Here is a 21,256-nt window from a genome sequence, read left to right as displayed (position 1 = left end):
GCCACTACTATCTGTCTATTCTCAACCTGCAGGGAGAGCAAGAACCCGTGGAGGAAATGAAGCACATTGTGTATTATGTGAGAAAGACATTTGAGAGAGAGACTCATTTCACTCCCTGCTTTACATTTACATTTTACATTTTAGTCATTTAGCAGACGCTCTTATCCAGAGCGACTTACAGTAGTGAATGCATCCATTTCATGCATTTTTTTTTTTTTTTTTTTTACTGGCCCCCCGTGGGAATCGAACCCACAACCCTGGTGTTGCAAACACCATGCTCTACCAACTGAGCCACAGGGAAGGCACCCTGCTCTTCCCCCTTGGCCCTAACTCGTCGATGTTTGCATTTCTGTATGGTGGCAGCAATACACTACACTGCTTATTCCTATCCAGAACCTTCAAAACTGCTAACATTGAAGGATTAGTGCCAAGGAGGAGCTGTAGGAAGTGAATTAGGATGAGAGTATGGTAGTTGTAGTTTAGGACATTCACACCTGGTAGTTGTAGTTCACGTCGTTGTTTAAGGCCCCAAAGTAGTCTGCCACCTGTAGAGGTTTGTCGTACATGTTGATGAGGAAAGGTTTCAACCTCTGATGTTTCCGTTAAAAGCACTTTCAATTGAGATTCTCCATTGAGCATGCACGTTTTTTTAGTCCAGGGCTAGGCTTTATCTGTGTCTGGAGAGAATTAATAAAAGTCTGAGTTGGCCAAATAAACTTACAGGTCAGGTAGAGCCTCTAGTCGTTTCTTTGATAAGATGTTGGTCGCGTTCCAAGCTGACAACATTGCAGACATTGCATTACATCAAATTATGTGGTTAGCTGATATGTTGAACATCTATCCAGTCGTTGAGAGATCTGGTAGTCGTTTGCAATGTAGTTAGCCTGGAACGTGGCCATCCTCACCTGTAGAAAGCAACGCAGGCCACAAATAGATAGCCTAGTTTGTCATGCTGCACACGGCTCTCGATGGCTCTCACTCCCCTAACGTCCTCCTGCACATGGTGTATACTCTCCATGTACCCCTCTACCTCTGCTGGAACCTCTGGTGCCTTCTCAGGATCTGCTGTGTCTTCCCCTGGGGCCTCCTCTGTTGTCAATGGGCAAACACTCCCTACAGTCACGTGGAATAGCTTTCCTTCCCTGAATAGATTTGACATGTTTGTTTGTGTGTATCATGTCCTCATATATGGCAAATTCATATTTTTGAGAATTAAATAAACTTTTACAATCAGAGGGTTCTGCTTACACCTGCTTACTCATATTGTATTCCTTAAAGCTGTCCTCTACCAGTTGAGTGATCATCTTCCTCCTACACCTCTCCAGGTAAAACTTTTGTTCTGGGGATAGTGTCTGCTGAAGGATATGGATCACACACCCAAGCTCAGTTTCGCCAGATTCAAATGCCCTGTTGCGGTTAAGCAATGGGTGGAGGATTTTAAGCACTTTGGGTGGCAGTCGTTAAGAGGGTGTTTGGGATTTTCTCACAGGTCCGTAGATTTGAGCATCTGGCTCCTCTAGGATCTTGGTAGTTTGAGCACTGACTCAGTGGGACACAACTGACTTAACAAGTGTAGAGTAACGTCTGCTGTCCATGGAACTATGGACTGCTTTTCTTACAAGCTGGAGATACATTGGAAGTGGAGAAAGTATTCACGGAAGTCGGGGTACAATGGGAGAAGAGTCCAGTCACAACCCTAGCTGGCTCCCACACATGATGGGCACATCTAAACAGCTGATATAAATGCATAGTTAGTTAACTTAGCTAGCCACATACAATAGTACACAGTGAAAGTTGTAGGACATATACCCAAGGATGACAGAGGACAAAAATCAGTAAACCACCTAACTGAGGAACTCAATTTAACCTTGCGCAATACCCTAGATGCAGTCGCACCCCTAAAAACTAAAAACATTTGTCAACATAAACTAGCTCCCTGGTATACAGAAAATACCCGAGCTCTGAAGCAAGCTTCCAGAAAATTGGAACGGAAATGGCGCCACACCAAACTGGAAGTTTTCCGACTAGCTTGGAAAGACAGTACCGTGCAGTATCGAAGAGCCCTCACTGCTGCTCGATCATTACATTTACATTTTACATTTTAGTCATTTAGCAGACGCTCTTATCCAGAGCGACTTACAGTAGTGAATGCATACATTTCATTCAATTTCATAAAAAATTTTTTTCCTGTGCTGATCATCCTATTTTTCCAACTTAATTGAGGAAAATAAGAACAATCCAAAATGTATTTTTGATACTGTCGCAAAGCTAAATAAAAAGCAGCATTCCCCAAGAGAGGATGGCTTTCACTTCAGCAGTAATAAATTCATGAACATCTTTGAGGAAAAGATCATGATCATTAGAAAGCAAATTACGGACTCCTCTTTAAATCTGCGTATTCCTCCAAAGCTCAGTTGTCCTGAGTCTGCACAACTCTGCCAGGACCTAGGATCAAGGGAGACACTCAAGTGTTTTAGTATTATATCTCTTGACACAATGATGAAAATAATCATGGCCTCTAAACCTTCAAGCTGCATACTGGACCCTATTCCAACTAAACTACTGAAAGAGCTGCTTCCTGTGCTTGGCCCTCCTATGTTGAACATAATAAGCGTCTCTCTATCCACCGGATGTGTACCAAACTCACTAAAAGTGGCAGTAATAAAGCCTCTCTTGAAAAAGCCAAACCTTGACCCAGAAAATATAAAAAACTATTGGCATATATCGAATCTCCCATTCCTCTCAAAATTTGTTGAAAAAGCTGTTGCGCAGCAACTCACTGCCTTCCTGAAGACAAACAATGTATACGAAATGCTTCAGTCTGGTTTTAGGCCCCATCATAGCACTGAGACTGCACTTGTGAAGGTGGTAAATGACCTTTTAATGGCGTCAGACCGAGGCTCTGCATCTGTCCTCGTGCTCCTAGACCTTAGTGCTGCTTTTGATACCATCGATCACCACATTCTTTTGGAGAGATTGGAAACCCAAATTGGTCTACACGTACAAGTTCTGGCCTGGTTTAGATCTTATCTGTCGGAACGATATCGGTTTGTCTCTGTGGATGTAAATTTCGGTGTTCCTCAAGGTTCCGTTTTAGGACCACTATTGTTTTCACTATATATTTTAACTCTTGGGGATAACATTCGAAAACATAATGTTAACTTTCACTGCTACAGCTGTACATTTCAATGAAACATGGTGAAGCCCCGAAATTGCCCTCGCTGGAAGCCTGTGTTTCAGACATAAGGAAGTGGATGGCTGCAAACTTTCTACTTTTAAACTCGGACAAAACAGAGATGCTTGTTCTAGGTCCCAAGAAACAAAGAGATCTTCTGTTGAACCTGACAATTACTCTTGATGGTTGTACAGTCGTCTCAAATAAAACTGTGAAGGACCTCAGCGTTACTCTGGACCCTGATCTCTCTTTTGACGAACATATCAAGACTGTTTCAAGGACAGCTTTTTTCCATCTACGTAACATTGCAAAAATCTGAAATTTTCTGTCCAAAAATGATGGAGAAAACTTGCTTTTGCTTTTGTTACTTCTAGGTCAGACTACTGCAATGCTCTACTTTCCGGCTACCTGGATAAAGCACTAAATAAACTTCAGTTAGTGCTAAATATGGCTGCTAGAATCTTGACTAGAACCAAAAAATTTGATCATATTACTCCAGTGCTAGCCTCCCGACACTGGCTTCCTGTTAAGGCAAGGGCTGATTTCAAGGTTCTACTGCTAACCTACAAAGCATTACATGGGCTTGCTCCTACCTATCTTTCCGATTTGGTCCTGCCGTACATACCTACACGTACGCTACGGTCACAAGACGCAGGCCTCCTAATTGTCCCTAGAATTTCTAAGCAAACAGCTGGAGGCAGGGCTTTCTCCTATAGAGCTCAATTTTTATGGAATGATCTGCCTACCCATGTGAGAGACGCAGACTCGGTCTCAACCTTTAAGTCTTTATTGAAGACTCATCTCTTCAGTAGGTCCTATGATTGAGTGTAGTCTGGCCTAGGAGTGTGAAGGTGAACGGAAAGGCACTGGAGCAACGAACCGCCCTAGCTGTCTCTGCCTGCCCGGTTCCCCTCTCTCCACTGGGATTCTCTGCCTCTAACCCTATTACAGGGGCTGAGTCACTGTCTTTCTGGTGCTCCCTCCATGCCATCCCCAGGAGGGGTGCGTCACTTGAGTGGGTTGAGTCACTGACGTGGTCTTTCTGTCTGGGTTAGCACCCCCCCACCCTTGGGTTGTGCCGTGGTGGAGATCTTTGTGGGCTATACTCGGCCTTGTCTCAGGATGGTAAGTTGGTGGTTGAAGGTATTCCTCTAGTGGTGTGGGGGCTGTGCATTGGCAAAGTGGGTGGGGTTATATCCTGCTGTTTGGCCCTGTCCGGGGGTATCATCGGATGGGGCCACACTGTCTCCTGACCCCTCCTGTCTCAGCCTCCAGTATTTATGCTGCAGTAGTTTGTGTCAGGGGGCTAGGGTCAGTGTGTTATCTGAAGTATTTCTCCTGTCTTATCTGGTGTCCTGTGTGAATTTAAGTATGCTCTCTCTAATTCTCTTTCTTTCTTTCTCTCTCTCAGAGGATTTGAGCCCTCGGACCATGCCTCAGGACTACCTGGCATGATGACTCCTTGCTGTCCCCAGTCCACCTGGCTGTGCTGCTGCTCCAGTTTTAACTGTTCTGCCTGCAGCTATGGAACCCTGACCTGTTCACCGGACGTGATACCTGTCCCAGACCTGCTGTTTTCAACTCTAGAGACAGCAGGAGCGGTAGAGGTGCTGACCTGCTGCACCCTCGACAACTACTGTGATTATTTTTATTTGACCATGCTGGTCATTTATGAGCATTTGAACATCTTGGCCATGTTCTGCTATAATCTCCACCCGGCACAGCCAGAAGAGGACTGGCCACCCCTCATAGCCTGGTTCCTCTCTAGGTTTCTTCCTAGGTTTTGGCCTTTTAGGGAGTTTTTCCTAGCCACTGTGCTTCTACACCTGCATTGCTTGCTGTTTAGGGTTTTAGGCTGGGTTTCTGTACAGCACTTTAAGATATCAGCTGATCTAAGAAGGGCTATATAAATCAATTTGATTTGATATACGTTCTTTCTCCATCTTTGCGTTTGCGGCTTTGTATTTAGAGTGACTCAATACAACAAATAAAATGTTATTTGTCACATGCACTGAATACAATAGGTGTAGACCTTACAGTGAAATGCTTACTTACAAGCCCTTAACCAACAATGCAGTTTTAGAAAAATAAATAAATAGAAATAGAACAAATAATTAAGGAGCAACAATAAAATAACAGTAGCGAGGCTATATACAGGGGGTTCCGGTACAGAGGGTTCCAGCACAGAGTCAATGTGCGGGGGCAGCGGTGAGTCGAGGTAATATATACATGTAGGTAGAGGTAAAGTGACTATGCATAGATAATAAAGAGAATGTAGCAGCAGCGTAAAAATGGGGGGTGGGGTGGGGACAACGCAAATAGTCCGGGTAGCCATTTGATTTATTGTTCAAGAGTCTTATAGGGGTTAGAAGCAGTTAAGAAGCCTTTATGACCTAGACTTGGCGCATGGGTACCGCTTGCCGTGCGGTAGCAGAGAGAACAGTCTATGACTGGGGTGGCTGGAGTCCTTGGAATTTTTTGGGGCCATGCTCTGACACCGCCTGTGTAACGGATGTGAAATGGCTAGTTAGTTAGCGGTGGTGCGCCCTAATAGCGTTTCAATCAGTGACGTCACTCGCTCTGAGACCTGAAGTGGTTGTTCCCCTTGCGTTGCAAGGGCCGCGGCTTTTGTGGCGCGATGGGTAACGATGCTTCGTGGGTGTCAGTTGTTGATGTGTGCAAGGGTCCCTGGTTGGGTCGAAGAGAGGGACGGAACCTACACTGTTACACCTGGAAGCTTGGCCCCAGTGATGTACTGGGCCGTACGCACTACCCTCTGTAGTGCCTTGCGGTCGGAGGCCGAGCAGTTGCCGTACCAGGCAGTGATGCAACCAGTCAGGATGCTCTCGATGTTGCAGCTGTAGAACTTTTGAAGGATCTGATGACCCATGCCAAATCTTTTCAGTCTCTTGTGGGGGAATAGACATTGTTGTGCCCTCTTCACGACTGTCTTGGTGTGTTTGGACCATGATAGTTTGTTGGTGATGTGGACACCAAGGAACTTGAAGCTCTCAACCTGCTCCACTACAGCCCCGTCGATGAAAATGGGGGCATGCTTGGTCCTCCTTTTTCTGTAGTCCACAATCATCTCCTTTATCTTGCTCACATTGAGGGAGAGGTTGTCTCTGACCTCCTCCCTATAGGCTGTCTCATTGTTGTTGATGATCAGGCCTACCACTGTTGTGTCCTCGGGTGAACAGGGAGTACCTTACCTTCATTGGTGAACAGGGAGTACCTTAGCCTATGCTTTGGTTACATGAAATGATTACTGAATATATAGAAAACAATGAATACATGTAGTGGACAGTCGTTTACCTCCCAAACGTCGCGCGATTTTTGTGTTGTTACATTTTGACCGATGAGGGACAGGCTGCAAGGCATGTCGTTTTTTTCTCAAGTAAATCCTTGATGGGACATGATAGACAAAACTAGTCCAGTAATCCCTTGAAGGTGGGTCTTTGAAACTGGTCCGTGTTTTCCTGACATGGAACCAAAGTTTACTTCGAAAAGTCAACATACGCTGTGGCCATATACAGTACATTATTACAACTGTAATTATTTAGTATGTTTAATTGTTGTACCGGTAACGTATGTTCGAAATGCGACTTGGGTTGGACAAAAAAAAGCTACGAACTATTTTGATTGACGTTCAGAAACCTTGTCCAATAAAAAACATCAGGGTGAGTTATTGGGCGGGATTTATCTGTCATGAGACAGGAAGAGCGAAACGGGGGTTGTTTCCAGAAGATTACTAGACTTGCAGCACAATACGACGATCTGTAACGTTGTTGTACTTTTATAATCATGACATCTACTCTTGATGATAGCGAAAAAGAAAAGGTACGTTATGAACGATGTACTATCGTCTTTGTTAGCCAACTACCTAGCTCTTCGCTTAATGTTAAATAGCCAGCTAACTGTAGCCTATATTTTAGCTAGCGAGGAAGTTCATGAGATGCTCACTTGCTTAAAACACAACTGTGCAGTATTTAGGTAACGCTATTCATACAGTCAGGTATCTATGATAAATTTCGCTGGCTAGCTAACAAACTGAAAATAAGGTTGCCTGGCTAGCTAAATAGCTATCTAGAGGAATCAACAGCTGCAGTCTGTTGAAAGCAACAGTGTAACTTATAACGTCAACTAGTATTGGAGGCGGTATAGAAAGCATTCTACCACGATCTTTGGCATTGGCCTAGCTAGCTAACTACTTCACAGATGAATGTTGTCACAAAATGTCTTATCCATTATTGTATTGTCACCACCCCAGGCTACTTTTAGTTTGCCATAAGTACTTGATGTCGTAGCCTCTGTGTTCCACTGCCTCTGACAAGAGAGTTGGGCTTGCATGGCACAGCACTTCCCAATAACGTCAGGCCAGGCTCGCTGGTTTAATTTCTGCTCTTCCTGTTTCCCCCATTACTATTTTGAATTATATCTGGCTAGAGGGCTATTGATTTTATAATTTGGACCTCAGACCACTGATCTAAGCATTGTCTTTGGGGACTTGCAACGTGGCAGTAAGAGGCTAGTATTGTCCTGGCCAATGACAGAATAACTCAGATCGCTTACATATGGACTGGTGTGGAATTGGACAGGCCTGTGGTTATTTTACTTTACGCAATTTGTTTTCTCCTTTTCCTCTGAGACTTTCCAGAGGAGACTTACTCTGCTTTATTTCGGTTGACTCTGTCAAGCTGAGTAGCAGAGTTCGGTAGTAGTATGGTGAAACACTGAGGCTGTGGGTTATTCACACAGGAAGTACTGGCTAAATTGATAGAGAATGGTGCTTGCAACGCCAGGATCATGGGTCAGTTCCCACTGGGGCCACCCATACGATCAAGGTTTCTCCTACTCAAACAGAAACAGCTGTTAAGATGGGAGAAACGTAGCCTTGACAATAATGACCATAGGGAGTGGTAGGATGGCACAAACAGATCTGGGACCATGCTAGGAGAAATGTGCACTAGCTAGCAGACTCTTGGGAACACTGACTGACCCCTTTGGGAAATCAGCTGGAGTTATTGCTACAAGTGCGGTGAGTGTGTAATTCAATCCCAAGGATATATACAGTTGAAGTTGGAAGTTTACATACACTTAGGTTGGAGGCATTGAAACTCGTTTTTCAGCCACTCCACAAATTTCTTGTTAAACTATAGTTTTGGCAAGTCTGTTAAGACATCTACTTTGTGCATGACACAAGTAATTTTTCCAACAATTGTTTACAGACAGATTATTTCACTTATAATTCACTGTATCACAATTCCAGTGGGTCAGAAGTTTGCATACACCAAGTTGACTGTGCTTTTAAACAGCTTGGAAAAGTCCAGAAAATGAGGTCATGGCATTAGAAGCTTCTGATAGGCTAATTGACACCATTTGAGTCAATTGGAGGTGTACCTGTGGATGTATTTCAAGGCCTGCCTTCAAACTCAGTGCCTCTTTGCTTCAGATCATGGGAAAATCAAAAGAAATCAGCTAAGACCTCAGGAAATAATTTGTGGACCGCCACAAGTCTGGTTCATCCTTGGGAGCAATTTCCAAATGCCTGAAGTTACGTTCATCTGTACAAACAATAGTACGCAAGTATAAACACCATGGGACCATGCAGCCGTCATACCACTCAGGAAGGAGACGTGTTCTGTCTCCTAGAGATGAACGTACTTTGGTGCGAAAAGTGCAAATCAATCCCAGAACAACAGCAAAGGACCTTGTGAAGATGCTGGAGGAAACACGCACAAAAGTATCTATATCCACAGTAAAACGAGTCCTATATCGACATAACCTGAAAGGCTGCTCAGCAAGGAAGAAGCCCTGCTCCAAAACCGCCATAAAATATCCAGACTACGGTTTGCAACTGCACATGGGGACTGAGATTGTAGTTTTTGGAGACATGTCCTCTGGTCTGATGAAACAAGAATAGAACTGTTTGGCCATAATGGCCATCGTTGTGTTTGGAGGAAAAAGGGGGAGGCTTGCAAGCCAAATGAACACCATCCCAACCGTGAAGCATGGGGGTGGCAGCATCATGTTGTGGGGGTGCTTTGCTGCAGGAGGGACTGGTGCACTTAACAAAATAAATGGCATTATGAGGGTGGATATATTGAAGCAACATCTCAAGACATCATTCAGGAAGTTAAAGCTTTGTCGCAAATGGGTCTTCCAAATGGACAATGACCCCAAGCATACTTCCAAAGTTGTGGCAAAATGGCTTAAGGACAACAATGTCAAGGTATTCGAGTGGCCATCACAAAGCCCTGACCTCAGTCCTATAGAAAATGTGTGGGCAGAACTGAAAAAGCGTGTGCGAGCAAGGAGGCCTACAAACCTGTCTCAGTTACACCAGCTCTGTCAGGAGGAATGGGCCAAAATTCACCCAACTTATTGTGGGAAGCTTGTGGAAAGCTACCCGAAACGTTTCACCCAAGTTGAAAAATTTAAAGTCAATGCTACCAAATGCTAATTGAGTGTATGTAATCTTCTGACCCACTGGGAATGTGCTGAAAGAAATAAAAGCTGAAATAACCTTGTCCTTTACCCTCTTCCCCCTTGTCTTAGGCACGCTCTGTGTCTGTGGACCTAAACAACGACGCCTCTCTACTCATCGACATTCCTGATGCACTCTGTGAACGTGACAAAGTCAAGTTCACTGTCCACACCAAGGTAAAAACAGCAACTCCACAGTTTCAGTTCCTAAGCTAAGGGTCACCGCTAGTTCCCTCACTTCCCTGTCAGTTATTCAAATAATATATAATGCTCTTCGTGTACAGCAGGCTTGAACTACGGCTTATGTTGTTTCAATGTCAAATGTGGTTGTTTTCCTTACCTTAGTTGAATGCTGCACTGTAAGTCGCTCTGGATCAGTGTCAGCGGAAAAAAAAAACAGTAACTGTTTATCTCTCAGATGTTTTACTTCTAAAGTATATTACAACCTTGTGGTAATGCACTTTAAATGGAGCTTGAATTGTCTTTTCTGTCAGACCACCCTGAGCTCCTTCCAGAAGCCAGACTTCTCTGTTCCTAGGCAACATGAGGACTTTATCTGGCTCCATGACACGCTGGTTGAGACTGAGGACTACGCTGGGCTCATCGTGAGTGACCTGTTAAGTCCACCACACACACACGCACACTGGTTTGGGACTATGCTGGGCTCATTGAGTGACTTGAGCAGTAGAGCTGGGCGATATGGACAAAAAGTCCATATCGCGATAAATTTCCTGGATTGATGCGATAATGAGTACCGTAAATTCTGGACTATAAGCTGCAACTTTTTTCCCAGCTTTGAACCTCGCGGCTTAAACAATGACGCGGCTAATATATGGATTTTTCCATCTTTCCATTTTTTTTTTCTCCAAAAAAACACATTGTGTGACGTGCTCTGTTTTTTGGTGTCATGAAGCTTTCATTATACCAATGAAATTACCGAATGGGTTAAGGTCAAACAACTTTTTTGTTTACTGTTTAGATTAAATCGCGCTCTCAAACTTCCCATCATTCTGATTACGGTAGTCATTTTGTCATTTTGTCACCCTCATCATGGCAAAGACACAGAGAAATGCATATGATGCAGCTTTCAAGTTGAAGGCAATTGATCTGGCTGTTGGAAAAGGAAATAGAGCTGCTGCACGGGAGCTTGGTCTTAATGAGTCGATGATAAGACGTTGGAAACAGCAGCGTGAGGAATTGACTCAGTGCAAAAAGACAACTAAAGCTTACTGCTAATTTTTTTTGTTTTTGTTACAAGCCGTGTTTCATTAAAGCCTGTGTAAAGTTCATTTGTTTCAATGTACCGGTAGGCACCTGCGGCTTATAGACATGTGCGGCTTATTTATGTTCCGAATAATATATATTTTTTAAATTCAGTGGGTGCGGCTTATATTCAGGTGCGCTTAATAGTCCGGAAATTACGGTAGTTTATAACATTTAATGTACACCACAGATGTTTATTTCTATCCTTAACTACTAATACTGGTTTGATAGTTGTAGCCATCAGTTGTTCCATTAACAGTGATCCAGATTAGCAAACGTATTTCATTTTAAACTTCTCTAGTATCGGCTACTTATCGTAATGAACGATATCAGCAAAATGCCTGTGATAAGTGGTCAGTATTGATCATTTTCAGTTTATCGTCCCAGCTCTATGGAGTAGTCTACGGAATATGCACGCGCACACACACCACTTAATTACAGTATAGTTCACACTCACAGCCAATGCTGCCACCGTGAATGTCATTTTGCAAGTTCACTGTCAGGACATGTGAGTGTTATTTGATGAAGGGGAAGATGCAAAGCACTCCGGTTTCTGCTCAAATGTTTTTTATATCAGCAGAGTTTTATTGCAGCTCTGCATGCAGGGACATGCCTGTGTAGGAAATCTTACTAGAAGCTCCATCTGCTCTCCTCTCCCCTACCTTCGCCTCTCCTCAACTTCCCCTTCCTCTCTTCCTCTGCCCTTGCTCCTCTCCCCATTTCCTCTCTACCTCTCCCCTTCCTCCATTACTCCCCCTCTGCTCTTTTCCTCACCCCTCTCCCTGTCTGTCCAGATCCCCCCAGCTCCCCCGAAGCCAGACTTCGAGAGCCCAAGGGAGAAGATGCATAAACTGGGAGAGGGAGAAGCCACCATGACCAAGGAGGAATACACCAAGATGAAGCAGGAGTTAGAGGCGTGAGTTCTGACCTTTCCTCCTTTACCCCTTGTCACTGTGTCCAAGCTTAATTGGCACAGTTCTGCATTTTTAAATGTTGTATTACGATACCTGTGGGAATGATTCTGGTGATCTCAAGCTTGTTTATCTGTATGTGCGCACTATCAGTTGATAATTTGCTATCTTCTGGCTCTCTGTCTCCCAGTGAGTACCTGGCTGTATTTAAGAAGACTGTACAAGTCCACGAGGTATTCCTGCAGCGACTATCTTCTCACCCGATCCTGAGCAAGGACAGAAACTTCCAGATATTCCTGGAGTATGACCAGGATGTGAGTTTGACACTTGGAAAAGGAAACGAAGAAGACAGACTGCGTACTTTCCAGCAGTACTGACTTCCTAGTTAACTGCTGAGTCGTGTTCACTAGAGCACACCGTTGAAAAACATTTCCCAATGCAGTTCAGTTAGTACCTCTCCATTTCCAGTCATTTTCTTCCGTTTTGTGCCTAGTGAACACGATGGAGGGAGGGGGATAGAGGAGGGAGGGAGGGGGGGGAGGGGGATTGAGGAGGGAGGGAGGGGGATAGAGGAGGGAGGGGGATAGAGGAAGACAGGCAAGCAGACCTAGGACACACATCCTGCTGCTGAGTTCAGCTCTATTTCTAAACCACTCGGTCAGTGGAGCTGTGAGTCAGCCAGGGTCTGCCGAGATGGTTTTGTTTGTCCTTTTGGGAAATGTTATACAGACATTTTATAAAATTATCAGGAAAAACCGGAACACTTATTGTAGTTCTTACTCACTTTCTTCATTCCTGTGTGGAACAAAAGGCTTCCACAAGACAGTGCCACAGCTATTGTAGCTTACGTAATCAATTTTACATTGCGAACTTGTACTGTGGTCTCATTGGCTAAATAAATAATTTTCCTCCCTGTGATTGGTCCACGTAGCTGAGCGTACGAAGGAAGAACGCCAAGGAGACGTTTGGGAGTTTCTTTAAGAACATGGTCAAGAGTGCTGACGAGGTCATCATCTCTGGGATAAAGGTAGGTGTGGCCTCCGCCCATATCATACAATACCAGCCACATTCGAGAGCATCACATCTGTGAGGCATTGTGGGTAAATTGTGACTGACTGACCTACAAACATTAATTTATGCAAGGTGATTTCAAGGTCAGTCAGCAGTCGCCTGCATTGTCAAACAAGCCCAATGCTTTTATTGTCCATTTCCATGAAATGTCATTTTGTGAGGTCAGCAATGCATTACAAACCAGATGCAGAAAGTCAATGCATTACAGTAGCAGACTTAAACAAAGAGAAACAAATGCAGCTACAGATCGTAATGGTTTACAAGCTGAGCAGGGACCTTCGTATCCAGGATGACGATCTGGCTTTGTGTGTTTTTTTGTGTCTTAGGCAGAAGGTTTATGTCTTTTTTTTAAATATTTTGTTCTTGCAGGAAGTAGATGATTTCTTTGAGCAGGAGAAGACCTTCCTGCTTGATTATTCGTCCAAGATCAAAGACTCCACTGCCAGGGCAGAGAAGATGACCCGCTCTCACAAAAGTATGACTATGATATCAACAACAACCAACTTTTTGCTTTTTGAGTTATTGATAAGAACAGTGTTTTTTTTCCCCTTCATATCTGGCTCAATCAATCACATGTCATTTATAAAGCCCTTTTAACATCAGCAGTTGTCACATATTGCTTTGGCGATACCTAGCCTCAATGCTGGACTTCGGACTAAAATGGGTGCCGGTACTCATTTTGGCTGCCGGTACTGTTTTATAGTTAGGTGCAGAAGTCCACAATACTTTTTTTGCTAATACTCTATGAGAGGAACAGAACATTTGAGGTGCAAGTACTCAGCTCCTGCCAAAGTCAAACACTGCCTACCCTAAAACCCCAAAGAGCAAGCAATGGTGATGCAGAAGCACAGTGGCTAGGAAAAACTCAGAAGGCAGGAATGTAGGAAGAAACCTAGAGGAACCAGGCTCCGAGGGGTGGCCAGTCCACTTCTGGCTGTGCCGGGTGGAGGGGAACCAGGCTCCGAGGGGTGGCCAGGCCTTTTCTGGCTGTGCCGGGTAGAGAGGAACCAGGCGCCGAGGGGTGGCCAGTCCTCTTCTGGCTGTACCGGGTGGAGATTTAAGAGTACATGTAGCCATTAAGGCCAGATCGGTTTTCAAGACGTTCAGATGTTTTTAGATGAAAAGCAGGATGTATAGTAGCATTGTGTGGCGTCACCAAAGTGGTGCAACTTCTCACAGTATGTTACCCATACTGAGTTTTATTGATTGCTTGGAATTTACAGCCGTTGACCCTTGGCCTCAGGGAGACCACCTAGGATACCAGGTTTTGCAATATGGTGACCCCTAACCTCTTGAAGTCACTCAGGGGCTGAGTTCAGATTTAAAGTGGGCCAAGAATTTAGATTTTAACATGTTGTATTTTGTCTCAGATGTTGCTGATGATTACATCCACATCTCTGCCACTTTGAACAGTCTCTCTGTCGACGACAACACCGCACTTAAAAAGTGAGTAACAATATAAATACGCTGTAGTTCGAGGTGTACGAATGGTGCCGTTGTTTCCTCAAGCCAACTACGGGTGGCTTAATCTCGGTTAACCCAGAACTAAAGTCTTACGTAATTAGTCAGAAGCTTGATTAAGTTCTGGGACAATACGTCTTAAGAGAAGATATGAAGAGACGCTAGAATGAGGAGCGGAACCAGAACAAGGAGCTCCAACCTCTTTGCAAATTACAGGCAATTATTACATGGGAAAAATGCCCCCCCCGTTCTGAAATTCAGAAAGATGTGAACACCTGCAAAATCATGATTTGTCCAAATAATCAGTGATTGAGAACTCAAGTACTGGAACTATTGCTGCTTGTTAGCTATCGGTGCCCATAGTATAATCATCGATCTAGGGTACCATGTATGTTTATGTAGTCTAGCTACAAGAGTTTATGGGTTGCTAAATTAATGCTTTACATCTCACCCAATATCAGCAACAACAAATTGTGACTTTACTCAAGTTCTCATGGTTTGTCTATTCCCTTCAGGCACCTTGAGAAGTTTGCAGACCTGTTTGAGAAACTAAGGGTAAGAACCACAGTGCTGGTCTTCTGCACTTCTCGACCTGGATTGTTTTTCTATTCATTGTATATGTTTTTCTATAATCCCTATTGTCCATTTCCATGCAAATTCAAATTTTGTGAGGTCAGCAATACATTTTAAACACGTGTGTGCATTTTGCTTTTGTGAGCTGTGCAAATGTCTACATTTTTCACAAGTTAGTCATTTAGCAGACACTCTTATCCAGCGCGACATGCAGTTCATCTTAAGATAGCTAGGGAAGACAACCACATATCTCAGTCATAGTAAGTACAATTTTCCTCTAAAGTAGCAATCAGCAAAGTCGGTGCTAGTTGGAAATGTGCGAGTGTCATTTATCTATATTTTTAAATGTGTATCGTATGTTTTTTGAGCATGGCGGTAGCATTGATGTTGTATCTATCTGGTCCTGCCTGTAGAAAGTGGAGGGCAGAGTGGCGTCAGATGAGGAGCTGAAGCTCACAGAGCTGCTCCGTTACTACATGCTGGACATCCAGGCAGCCAAGGTGAGCCACGTCTAGTCTGTTTCTCTCTCAAAAACCCTCAGCAACTTCTTCTTGAATCATTTCTTTTTTCTTCAATGCATGTGGAAACGCGGTAGGCATGCATATTACAAACGTTCTCTGAGAAATGCTGTTTCTGTTAACCACTACGTGTGTGTGTGTGTGTGTCAGGACCTGTTGTACAGGCGGGCCCGGGCCCTGGCTGACTATGAGAACAGTAACAAGGCCCTGGACAAGGCCCGGCTGAAGAGTAAAGACATCACCCAGGCTGAGGAGCACCAACAACAGTGTCTGCAGAAGTTTGACAAGCTCTCCGAGTCTGGAAAAAGAGGTTTGTGTAAGACGGTGTGTGTTTGGGCTAGCATTTTCTTCCATAATACAGTACAGTGAGTAAACTGACAATAGGGTCTTCTCCTCCCAGAGCTGACCAGTTTTAAGGGCAGGAGAGTGGTGGCTTTCCGTAAGAACCTAATAGAGATGGCTGAACTGGAGATCAAACACGCCAAGGTGAGTCAGGGTGCACAGAGTTGTTTTTCCTTCCCGTGTTTGAGATTTTTGGGGGGATATGCAGTAATGAAATATAGGGGGAGGAGAGAGATCGTATGACACAATTAGAAGCCGTGGGATTCAATCCCACAATATCACTGAACTGTTATGTGCTGCAGGAGGTGTTCCCCACTAGACCGACCTCAGACACAACATTGGTACTTTTCTCTGATAGACTGGACTGTTCAGGAGCTTTCAGTGAATATGGAATATGTAGCAACTATGAGCAAAATGTGGTTCATGTTATGTGGTATATTGTGCCCTTATCCTTGTGAAATGTCTGTTGTTGAATGGATATGATACTGATATCCCTGTTCTCTTTGTAACTACAGAACAACATGGCTCTGCTGCAGGGCTGCATTGAGCTTCTCAAGAGCAACTGAACCACCTGTCTCCTACCAATCCTCCCAGACCACCACCCACCGACCAGCTAGCCTGGGTGCCAGTCTGTTTTATGCTGTCTTGCCAACTCCGTATGGAACTGTCATGCAGAACAGTGCCAATGGCGTAGGCAAAAGCACAAACGGATCTGGAACCAGGCTACTGACCCAGCCTTTGAGAAGGGAACCTGGACACCCCTTCCCACCACCCTCTACCCCCAGGGGACCTTGGGTCGTGTTCATTAGGGCACATGGTAGAAAAACATCCATTTGCAAAAGGAAAGGAGCCTTTCTTATTACACAGGATTAGATAGTCCCTCACCGTTTCACTCGGTTTCAGAGCATTCTATGCCTATTAAACACGATCCTGGGTACCTCCACCCCCAAATGATGCCATTTCAGAAACCTGCACAAGAACCCGCAGCCGTCTGTTTGCCGTTTCTGTCTCAAGGTTTGCATAGTCCCTGCCCACCTGGCAACCCATCTCTTTCTACTCCGCCTCATGTAACACTCACCTTTTGTGACGCCAGCATTCCGGAGCAGGGAGAATGTAGCCGCTTGCATTGTCTTCTGATATTCCTCTTTCATCTGGGCGCCTTCGTAAATTCACTCTGGTTATCTGCTCCGATTTCAGAGCGCTCTCGTCTCAGTGTGCCAGAACGCAGAATAACTGATGAACAAACGCTCAACACCTGTTGAATATGGCCGGTGTCAGTAAACATAATTCATTTGTTGCCAGCTGTCACCAACGCTCTGGATAACGTGAAAACAGCCTAACGACCTCTGACCATTTTACTTGACCTAGCAGAGTGAGGTGTTCCCTCGTTTATGTCTGGTAGTACCTAGCAGAGTGAGGTGTTCCCTCGTTTATGTCTGGTAGTACCTAGCAGAGTGAGGTGTTCCCTCGTTTATGTCTGGAAGTACCTAGCAGAGTGAGGTGTTCCCTCGTTTATGTCTGGAAGTACCTAGCAGAGTGAGGTGTTCCCTCGTTTATGTCTGGAAGTACCTAGCAGAGTGAGGTGTTCCCTCGTTTATGTCTGGAAGTACCTAGCAAGCTAACTTACTTTAGCCAGTTAGCTTGGATGTTTGACTGCCGTTTTGAGGACCGAACGCTCAGATCAACCCTACTCCTCGTCCAGGGTGGCTCTAAATTCACAAACGGACAATCTGACAACGCTCTGACTTTACGAGCGCCCTTTGGCACTCCAGAGTGAATTTACGAACGCACCCATAGATTGTGATACATTTTTCTATTCTGGATGGATTACTCTTTATTCTTGTATTTTCCATTTTTAACGATGTTGATTGTGGAATAATAACCTCATTGTGATGTTTTTCTTGCCTTTCATAGCAAACTCTTAACTAACCCCATTAGGTCCCGCACTTTTATATACGTAAGCGCATACATCTGGGTCGTGTTCATTAGGGAACTCCGTAGCAAACCGTTTTGCAACAGAACACAATAAGTATTTAATTTAGGTGGAATTTGGACCTACTGAATGTGAATCTGTAGCTTAAGAGTTTAACTAGGCAGAGTTGTTTTGGAATAACCTGAGGTTTTTATGGTGCGGGTATAGCTGTCTGTTTTCTTACTGCAACGCCACTTTAAACCAGAAATACTCTGAGGAATCACATAGTAAATAACTGACAGCTGAGCTCAGCTGCCGCTTCTCTGGTTTGTAATGGAACAGTTTAAAAGGTCGTATTCATTAGGCCACGGTGTAGCAAAACATTTTGCAATAAACGAAAACAATTTCTTATTGGACAAGTTCAGAGCCCCTCCCTGTTTTATTTTTTCCTTCGGTTTTATGGCTAGTGAATACGACCCAGACGGAGCAACTGTTCAGAAAGAACATATAAAGTGGATGGAAAAGGGAGAGAGACTAACTTAGTGCCTAAATAAAGGTCCTTTTGACTGCGTCCCGGTTGTCCACCTTTCTACCAAAGTGTGCACTTGCACACTCCCGTCCTGGATTTAAATACATTGGGTTGATGTAAACATTGGCTGATGGGAGTTTCCAACATTGTTAAATCCATGACAGGAAGTGGGAGAAGGGTGGAGAATTGGGACTAGACTACATACTCAGATTAGTCTGGGCCGAACTCTCTCAAACCGCCAGTGAAGTGAAGTGCTCTTTCATGGTTAAGAATGCTGAGTACACACTAGTGTGTGTGTGTGTGTGGTTGTGTATCATACTGTGTGGTACTACACAGAAATGCTTTGGCCGTACCTCAGGAATGGCTACATGGCTCTTCTCACGTTCGTCTTCATTACTGCCAGTAACTGGAGCTAAATTCTTAAGATTCACATTGCTTTTGACAAGTTTACTTACACATAATATGGACCAATACATTTTTCACCACAGCCCTTGTGAGTGTCAGGACTGGTAGTTGTCCCTTTTATCAAAGTTGACTGCCAAACACGTGATATGAGATTATTTATTTTTTTTATTTTTTTTTTACAAATGTATTCCCCCCCCTTTTCAATCTGCCATGTCTAGACTCGTGAGTGCCAGGGAGCACTGGTTTCTGTACTCATTGAGTGAATGGTCAGTGGACTAGTTTGAGACAGTCAGTGAAGTCCACCCATAGTAGCTGACTGTACTGTATACCTATGAATCACGTGACACACACAGCAGGAAGTTTGAGGCCAGCAGCAGGTCCAAGTCCACTCACCCTTCAGCCAGTTGCTCTAGGGAATTTCCATGGTAACGGAATTATACTCCGATGTTTCACTTTAAAATGTATACCAAACAAAAAGTTAGGTTAAACATTGAAATTTCCACTGAAAAGTTTACAAAAGCATATTTTACAGGAAGAACTGTGTAGATACGTTTGGTAACAGAATAAAACAGATTTTACTGTAATTCTGTTACTGAACTTTGCATCTGCCCAGTTTATCCAGTCATTTATTTATTTCTCTCAAATGTTTAAAGTAGTTGTGCATAGTTGTATGGTTTGTTAAACTTTGAAATGAATGGATTTTGCTTGACATACATTTTAAAGTTACTGTAGGATTGTGCGCTGTCAAGTCAGCACAATCATTACATTGCAAATGTAGCCTGGTCAGTTGGGAAGCTTCATGTTTTATATCGTTAACATTAAGCAAGCATCAAGCACTAGACTTATATTGGCTATTGGAGAGTAACTCTGGTCCTAGCACTTATTCAGAGGAGTTTGACTGACTCATGTCCTTCAGCATCTGCTTGAAGCTGTTGTCTATGTTTCAATTCTAGAATATTCTGCCCTAAGTGTTAACTTCCCTTCATGAATTTGAAAGGGTCTGACATGCTTATACCAATGTTTTCAATTGTGTGGTGAGGACGAGTGTACACTACCAATATAATTGGGATGCAGAGAGTAGGCTACGTGACTGTGCACTTCATTGATTTCCTGTTGTTTACCAGTGGCCTACTACACCTGCTTACAGAGCAACACTAACCTAACCAATCCACCAATCCCCTTGCTTCTTACTGCTGATGCAGTATTTGTTTTTAAGCAATTAAGTTTGGCGTAGCCTATATTTCTCCTATTGCTTTTTGTTACTGACAGAACCTTTGCCAGTGCTAAACTAGCCTGGGTACCAGTCTGTTTCTGCCGTCTTGCCTACTCCTTATGGATTTGTCATGCCTGGTCTGGCTTGACTGACAGCAATGGCACTAACGGATCAGGGACCAGGCTATGCCCACACTCATTAACCTGTGAAATGAAAGGGTTCATATTGAAACAAAAACGATTGAATTCTTTGAATTGTTTAAGAAAAGAATGAGAGAAAATGTACAAAATAATGCACTATGAAGATGGTAAATACTTAGCAATCATTTCCAAGCCCAGAGAGCGCTGTGTTTATAAAGAAATAGAAAATGTTTTTTGCTAATTGAATGTATTTCTAATGGATTACGACTGTGTGAAATACTTCTTTACCTAGTTCTTTTTCTTACGGATCGTCTACATAAAAAAAAATGCAATAATGACATTAAATAAGTCCTTTCCCAAAATACTTACTGTGTTTAGTATCTTGTTAAGGTAATAGAACAGCGTGTGATATCATCACTCTGATACTATTCAAGACAACTCAGAATTTGGACATTTCTGACTTAGCAAGTATCAGAATCAACCAGTGATAAGCTCTACACAAAAACAATGTATGCAAATTTGAAAGTAGCATATTACTATTGAAGTGAACATCAACTGTGAAATTCAACTGTCACCAGGACCATGGCATCTTCACACCAGCAGGTGGCGCAGTCTGCATGCTGAAGAGGATAGGAGAGAGTAGACCACCAAAAACCTAAACTACTAATATCTGGAAGTGTTATTTTATTTTTTTATTTACGCACTGGTTTGCCTTTTCTCATCTCACAATAGGCCATGTCAGTTGGTATAGGGAGTTTTATGCACAATGTTGAAAATGCATGAATAGACCCCATAATCACCTCAACACTACTTCGTAATGATGTACTTTCTCTCAGAGCGTTGCCACTATACTGTTGAACCTACAGTATGTGTCTGTTCTGAGTTCCCCTGCTCACAGTAAGGTCCACAGTAGGACTATCATTGGCAATGCTGATTTGATGACAACATATTTTGGAGTGTCATGGGAAGGTAGTGTATATTTATGCTGGAAAAGGCTGCCGGTTGCAATGCCAGGTGCAGTTTCCCCTTGGACTGTAAGAGGAACTTCCATATCTTAGAACAGTAAACTGTGTGTATGTGTCCTTCCGTGTGTCTGTTAAAAAGATTGGTCACTCATCCTGTGTCCTGAGATAAGACTGGGACAGACAGTCTGCTGTAGTGTACTGTAGGTGAGTGGAGAGGAAATGACAGTGTGCCTCAGGGACTTGTCACTACCAAAGCACGCTGTGACTACATATCTAGCTTGGCGAGTGCTTC

The 21,256-nt window shown here is 43.7% G+C and overlaps 2 protein-coding genes across 4 annotated transcripts; one reads left to right on the top strand and one right to left on the bottom strand.

Moving 5' to 3' along the window:
- Nucleotides 1-26: 26 nt before the first annotated feature.
- On the bottom strand, nucleotides 27-1,507 carry LOC115152696 (mitochondrial genome maintenance exonuclease 1-like). Its single transcript, XM_029697431.1, has 4 exons — nucleotides 1,488-1,507; nucleotides 1,259-1,407; nucleotides 906-1,089; nucleotides 27-603 (listed from the first exon to the last, which is right to left on the bottom strand). The coding sequence occupies exons 1-4, from the start codon at nucleotides 1,505-1,507 to the stop codon at nucleotides 489-491; spliced, it is 468 nt and encodes a 155-aa protein (XP_029553291.1). The 3' UTR covers nucleotides 27-488.
- Nucleotides 1,508-6,850: 5,343 nt separating this feature from the next.
- Nucleotides 6,851-20,363, top strand: LOC115153545 (sorting nexin-5). 3 transcript variants are annotated; one of them, XR_003867709.1, is made up of 14 exons: nucleotides 6,851-7,015; nucleotides 9,734-9,838; nucleotides 10,156-10,266; nucleotides 11,719-11,840; nucleotides 12,026-12,149; nucleotides 12,767-12,862; nucleotides 13,276-13,381; nucleotides 14,277-14,352; nucleotides 14,883-14,922; nucleotides 15,354-15,440; nucleotides 15,609-15,768; nucleotides 15,859-15,944; nucleotides 16,316-17,177; nucleotides 17,260-20,363. XR_003867709.1 is itself a non-coding variant. In XM_029699117.1 (13 exons), the coding sequence occupies exons 1-13, from the start codon at nucleotides 6,980-6,982 to the stop codon at nucleotides 16,364-16,366; spliced, it is 1,200 nt and encodes a 399-aa protein (XP_029554977.1). In that variant the 5' UTR covers nucleotides 6,851-6,979; the 3' UTR covers nucleotides 16,367-20,363. The 3 variants fall into 3 exon arrangements, 1 of the variants encoding a protein (XP_029554977.1); XR_003867708.1 differs by having other exon boundaries at nucleotides 17,219-20,363; XM_029699117.1 differs by having other exon boundaries at nucleotides 16,316-20,363.
- Nucleotides 20,364-21,256: the final 893 nt, after the last annotated feature.

This window comes from Salmo trutta, chromosome 18 (assembly GCF_901001165.1).
Source record: "Salmo trutta chromosome 18, fSalTru1.1, whole genome shotgun sequence".
Taxonomy (NCBI): Eukaryota; Metazoa; Chordata; class Actinopteri; order Salmoniformes; family Salmonidae; genus Salmo; species Salmo trutta.
The sequence above is the reverse complement of the archived record's forward strand: the minus strand, read 5'-3'. Positions and strand labels throughout refer to the sequence as shown.